This window comes from Olea europaea, unplaced genomic scaffold (genome assembly GCF_002742605.1).
Source record: "Olea europaea var. sylvestris unplaced genomic scaffold, O_europaea_v1 scaffold1474, whole genome shotgun sequence".
NCBI lineage: Eukaryota > Viridiplantae > Streptophyta > Magnoliopsida > Lamiales > Oleaceae > Olea > Olea europaea.
Window position 1 is genome coordinate 7,171 of NW_019232298.1, and position 7,288 is coordinate 14,458.

Here is a 7,288-nt window from a genome sequence, read left to right on the forward strand (position 1 = left end):
AATAATTAGCCGTCATTTTTGACTTCTTTACTTACAAGTGTGACCTATTTTCCCCTCTAACAGTCAAAAAATTAATTCTCATAATCACTAACGAACAAATCTTTAATTTAATTAATATAAAATTATGAGTACTCCAATATGAAAAATGAATTCTATACTTAAAATGAGACTACATAAAGTTAAATTGTATTTAATCTTTCATTAATGTTACCTTTAATATATTATAATATTTTTCATATGTACGTGTGTGTGTGTGTGTGTTTATATATACACGAGATCTTCACTTAAAATCAACGTTCATTTACTTATATAATTATATTATAATTACAATATATATAAAAAATAAAATGTAGAGATAGATGAGACACATTCGATTTTCCATTTTGTCCTTATCATTGTCAATATTTTCATTCAAAGATTATAAAATACATGTTTAACTAATATAATGGATAATATAACTATTTAAATACAAAGCACAATAAATTGAAAAGAAAAAATTGCTAAAACACGGTCAACAATTAGAAGGGAAAGTGTCTCAAAGATAGGAGAAATTATCCATCAATCTTAATACTTACTCTTGATAATTAGGAGTTGCTTACCATTCCCATATTTGTAACCAACCCACTAAATACAATATTCGCATCTCAATTACCAAATTTTTAAGTATTAATAAAATTTAAAATTATATGTTCTAAAAAATAATTAATAAAGTATTGGGTATTTTTATTATTATTGGATGTTCATTTCTGTATAAACATAAAAATTGATGGTAATTTAATTACTTATTAGATATAAATATATAAAGAAAAGAAAAAGATTTTTACCTCAATACATTTAAAGGCAGAATTTTTATTCTCTATTTGTATTAATTCCATTCAAAAGAAAAAGAAATCTTTTGTTTTAAGTTTTTTCACTTTTATATTTGTTTTGAATGTAATTTTGATTTTTAATTTAAAATAAATGCTATGGATTAATATGACAAGCATGATTAGTATGAAATTTATTTTTCTAATGTGTTTAGATAAGATGCTTTTTTGTTTTTACTTTCTAAGGTAATAAATTTTATGTTACAAACAAAATAAGTAATTTTTTATTTTGAAAATTATTTTTGTACCTATAGTTTACTTATAGTGTACTCGTTAGTCGCAGGATCTGTTTTTCGTATAAATCTTTAAAAGATAGATCTAATATGTGATATTAGTCGTCTCATAATGTTAGGACAAGAGCATCATATGCGAGTGAGAAATGTTGAAAAACGGGTCTTCGATCATCATGCGGGGAGTGACTCGACTCACAAGATATTAGGGAATTTTTTCAAATTGGAATTCAAACCTATAACCTCCTTTCTACCTCCATCAACTTCTTACTACTTGAGCATGTCTAGCACAAAAATGGGAAAGAAAAGATGGCAAAAATTGTTGAAATTCGTGTATGGAAATAGACCAAACATGAAAACGACTATAACCATTTATTTTTTCTTGAAAATTTATGAGTTGTGGCACTTAGATTGTGGATAATAACTTCTTTCCATTAAGATCAAAATGGGGACTATAGGAGTGCATCAAAATGTAAATTTTGGGATATGAAAAAGTAAGGTGGTTCAACCACAAAAATATTGAAAATTCATCATTTTCAAGTAAGAATTCTTGAACCAATAATTTATGTTCAAGCATAATACAAATTCTATCACTAATTGATGTTAGAAACAAAATGTTAGACATATGTGACATCATTATATTAAGTGATATCATCAATTTTATTATCAGAGTGGGAGTAATGGATCAATCACTTTAGTTGTGAGTCTATCTTCTATATGTAATGATCATATTGATGATCAATGTGTAGGGAATTGAGGTCAATTTTCTTTAATTTGTCTATGAAATCCTTGTTTAAACAAAATAATGAGACAAAAACATTATATAAAATGGATGTAGTATCAAAGCTTTCAGTATATGAACAAAGCAGAAATAGAATAAGAAAAACAAAGATGTCAGGCTTATACTTTTTCTTCTCCAAACCCTAAAGTCAACACGTCAATTTATAATAATAATAAATAAAATAAAAAAATCCCTTGGCTGAATAATGTAACCTATATTGTACCACAATGCAATTCCAACGTGCCCAACAATATTTTGCCAATTTTCTTTCCATTTCAATTGTTACCAATATATGGCAATACGTCCACTTCCAAAGTACTCCACATATTTGGATGGAGAAAGTCTCAAAATTAATTTCCTTTCCTTTTAAGCTTGGCATCAAAATTTTTGACAAATTTTGAATGAATATTATCCATACTTGATAGGGCTGGTCTTCCTTTCAAAATCTCAAAATTAATTTCCTTTCATTTTCATTATGTAGTTGAAATTGAATCAGTACATTCATTGACTTGTAGTTAACACAAACCAAGTTGAGTCTTCCAACAATCCAAATGATCTGAAGCTCTATCATTGTTGAAAATTTCAATTTCTTTTATTTTGTTCACATGATCTTTGTTTAAAGAAAAATAACGAGACATAAAGTATGTCCTGTTCGATGGGGATCAAAATCAAAATTTTAGTAGATTTTGATAAAAATTGTTGAAATCTGTGTTTGAAAAGTTATGGATCTTATAAATAATTAATTTTAACTTAAATTAAAAATGCTGGAGAAAAATTTACGGACTATCAATCTTTTTCACTATATAAAAATTTCGTAATACTCATATAAAATCTTCACTAATCAAACCCCTCAATTATGATAGAAAAATACCCTAAACTTTATCATATCCATCAATTTTACTCTTTCAACAACTCACAAAGAAAAAAAGAGGAATGAGGAAAAGACAAACACGGCTCAATAATTTGACCTAAATTGCAACCTAATGCAATTTCACATCTCCCCGCCAATATTTGGCCAATTTCCTTTGAGATTCCAGTTGATACCAATATACGGCAATGTGTCCACTTCAAAAGGAACCCACGTATTTGCGTAGAGAAATTACCCAAATTAATTTTTAAACTTGGCTGCAAAAAATTTGGCACATTCTGAGTCAAATTTTCTCACAAAATGAAATAGTATTAGATTATATTGTTGCAAACATATAGTGTTTAGTCTTGAAGGTTTAGGTTCTTTATATATGAAGTTCATGACTCCTCGATCGATCATTGCTTCCCTTCTAATTTTCATTTTAGACACGCGATCAGATGGAGGAATGGAAAAATCTCGCGCTTCTTATTTCTTAACTACCAGAGTTTCTTTTCTATCATTCGACAATGGTAAATTATAGTAAGCAAAATTAAAAATTGCAACATTAAGGATTCATTTAGCATCGTTTTTGCTTCCTATAAAAAAGTTTTTGGAAGGACTACCTTAATTTTAATTTGAAAACTAATTTTTAAAAGTACTTTCTATTTCAAAAGTACTTTTAGAGGGAACAACATTGAATAAACTTATTCAAAAAGCTATTTTAATTAGTAGAAACAGTTTCATAAAATTAGCTAAACAGATCCAAAAGCTGATTTTGGTTGTCAAAAGGTCATTTTGACTTTTCAAAAATCATGCTAAATAGACTTAAATTCTTTTATAGTGTTGAGCTTATTGTTTTTCTCTTTTTCTTTTCGATTATCACAGCAAAATACAATAAAATTATATTTATGTTTAGGCAGGAATATTTGGAGAAAAGTTCCGCAGTATAATTTTTATAGGACAAGATCAAAAATACCATTTGACTCAACATAAAATTATAGTTTACGATAATTATCTTTATTCGTTATTTATAAGTAGCAAGGGCTTTATTATCGTATCAAATGTTTTATGGAGAATTCAACATTAAAATTTAGTACTTTAAGTAAATGTATAATGTTTAGGGATTACAAATCATATTATTTCTCTGTTAACTTTGACTTATATTAAAATCTGAATTTTAATTTCTATCAAACAGGAACATGTGCAATAAAATTACGTGAAAAAAGTTTAGCTAAATTTAGCATAAATTCAATTTAAATTATTACAAACAATCAAATAATATTTAGGATCCGTTTGATTGTAAAGATGTAATCTAATTGTCCAGAAAATAAATTTCAGGGAATTGAATTGCCTAAACACATTTTCCTGGGAATTGTAAATTATTGTGTTTGATTGATATAATTTTCTACGTGGAAAATGTTGAAATAAAAAAATAAAAGTATTTTTTGGTGTTCGTTTGATTTTGTTTTACATGAAAATTGTCAATTAAAGGGATATAATTTATTGAAATTGAAGATGAAATTTGTTTCCATTGCTAAAACCCCAAAAAAAATTAAAAAAATGAAAAAAATCATATATCTTTTGATGTTCGTTTGACTTTATTTTACATGAAAATTATCAATTAAAATGAAATATTTTTTTATAATAATTCTTAAAATTTGTTTCTATTGCAAAAAAAAAAAAAAAAAAAAAAGAGCTGAAATTCAAATTCTCACCATTTTGGTGAGAATTGAAATTCCATCAATAAAAGGGAAATGCTGATGTGACGACAGTTGGTGGAATTCCAATTCCATGGAATTAAAAGGCTATCAAACAAGCCATTTTATGAAAAAAAGAATTCCATTTCTATTTTCTAGGAAAAACAAGGACCAATCAAACAAGCCCTTAATAAAGTCTACTATTCGCAACTCTAGAATTTTGGAAGAATTAAAGTTCAAATATAGTCGCAAAGCGCCTATTGTGACCTTTATCTACCTTAGTGTAGTCTTTCTTGATTCCTTCCTATAATCTTAACTTAAACATACACTAAACAAGAGGGGGATATATTTGCTCCCCCTCTAATTCTTAAGTCATAGTTTAGTAATTCAATTGAAATTTTGATTGAAGTTCAGCGGGTTAGGGATGAAATTTACACTCTCTAGAGGCTAAAAATGCAATTATGGCATAATATTGGTCCTGGATTGTATTTTTAGATCAAATTGTATTCAATAATTAAATAAATACTCTTTCCGTCTCACAAATATAGGCTTATTTAATTCTCAAACCGATTAAGAAAATATAATTAATATAAAAGCTCGTTTGGTAGCCATTTTCTTCTAAATGCATTTTTCTTTCTCTTTTTTTCAATCACACATTCTTTATTAAAATAATATTATACGTAAATAAAAAACTTTTCCTTATTTTTCAACCACACATTTCACATTAATTTACTATTCTAAAATATATTTTTACATAAAAATGCCTATCAAACACACATTCTTATATTTTAAGTCAAAATATAAATTTGAAAATATATCTTTTTCTCACATTTTAACTAATAAATCCCTGCATCAAATAGTTGTTTAAATATGAGTAGTTCATATTTGTTGATTAAATAGGAATTTATAGATAATTAAGAGTTTAACTATACTATAAACAAGAAAAATGGTCTATAATTTGGGACATATGAAAAAGAAAAGCAAATTTATTTTTACGGAACGAATAGAGTAATATTAAACAAAATAAATAAATATTAAATCCCCCATATAATATTAAAGAATCGAGCCCTTGTTTGAACCCCATTTTATGAAAAAATAGTTTTTTTTTAAAAAAAATTATTTTTCAACCACATATTTTTTAATAAAATAAAATAATTTTATACGTAAATTATTTTTTTAATTTTTTAATTATACATTCTAAAAAAAACACTATTTCAAAATACAATTTCTTTTCCTGAAAATGGGGCTCAAACGGCTCATCGAAGAAGTCGGGTTCATCGATCAAGAGGCCAGGTCATGCTCCACCTTTGTAAGGTAAAGTCGACCTATGAGCTCTTGTATTTTATTTATTTATTTTTTTTGTTTCAAAAAATTAAATTCAATAAAATTTATTTAAAAAAAAAATACAGCCTAAAATCAATATTTATCTCCGAAAATTAAAAACGTGCCATGGTGATAGTTTCGATGGTTAAATCGAAACGTCCATTAAAGCTGTCACAACCGAGCGGAATATCCCAGTTTCCTCACATCCAGCAACCCATCATTCTGAATTATCAAAAGTCTATCCCCTAATTCCACGATGAAATCTCAGCCATAACCCTCAAAATCAGATTAAAATATATAAATACTGTTTCAACTTCACTTCATTCCATTGAATTATCACTGAAAATATGTTGTATTTCGAGACTAAGCTGTGGTTATTGAAATTTGTATTGATTTTAGGGTTAGGGTTTGGGGATGCAATTAAGGTACCGTTCAGAGTGAAGGACGTGCTTCCGGTGCTACCCAGTCAGATTTCATGGCCGTTGATGAATAACATTCACAGTGCTGTTGATTTGATGCCGCAATATATTGGATCGTTGACACCGAATAATGGGTCAATTAAGTGGAGAGGCGCTTGCTTTTTTGATACTGAGGCAAAGATCGAGTTCATGGGGCACGGTGATCGCGACCAAGGGGGCGGTGTTATCTATCTCTCGGTTTGTTTTCTCACCGCTGTCTGTTTATATGTAGATTATGTTTTTGTGTGTCCATATAGGTATATTGTTAAGTTTTCAGGTGAACTTTTGGGTTAGACTTTGAATTTTTTGGAAATTGGAGCTATGGATGTGCATAATATAGTAATCACTAAAGTAATAGACTTAAATGATTGCAGTACTGAAATTTTTAATGAAGTTTTTCCTGGTTCGAATATGGTTTCTAAAGTAGTGATGACATATTTCCCATTGAATAATAGCTACTAAAAGAAGTAAGATGAAGAATAAAGCATAGGGAAGAAACAAGATTAAGCAGAAACGTTGGTATGAATAAATTTTTGTCACATCGATTTCCTCTTATTTATTTATTGTCCCTTAGAGATAAGTTACTTTATTTGAGAGTGCTGTCATGTTTTATAGAAGTAGAGAAATTTATAAAATTGAGGTTAAACAACGTGTTGAACTTGTGATATACATGGAACAGTAAGCAACTATTTTGGGTTGAATTGGTTCTTATCAAATGTCCTGTCTTTTGGGTAAAACCTTGCTGAGAAGGACTTTATTATTTTCCATAGAGGATTTCTTGCTATGCTTCTGTTCATCAACATATTAGAATCATGTTTTGTTAGAAGCTGGAGTGAGCTTGCTTCTGGTTGCTTTCGCTGGATGATACGTTGTTAAACTTAGTCATGCTGGTAATAAATGTTAATAATTATTTTCTGAAATCTTGTTAATCAAATACGTTGTATTTAATCACTTTTTATGAAAGTTCAGGCTCATACTTGATTCAAAGAATTTCTTCCCTTTTATGTTGACTGCCTGAAATCTGATTTTAAGGTTCTAAACAGTTTTTAACCCCCCCCCCCCCCCCCCCCCCCCCCCCTCCCCTCC

The 7,288-nt window shown here is 28.3% G+C and overlaps 1 protein-coding gene across 1 annotated transcript in view; it reads left to right on the forward strand.

The window, feature by feature from the left end:
* The first annotated feature begins 5,899 nt into the window (after nt 1–5,899).
* Nucleotides 5,900–7,288, forward strand: part of LOC111376227 — a 5,958-nt gene continuing 4,569 nt past the window's right edge. Inside the window, exon 1 of the mRNA XM_022999178.1 lies at nt 5,900–6,400. Coding sequence (XP_022854946.1) covers nt 6,092–6,400 — 309 coding nt within the window. The 5' untranslated portion in view covers nt 5,900–6,091. The remainder of the gene's footprint in view (nt 6,401–7,288) is intronic.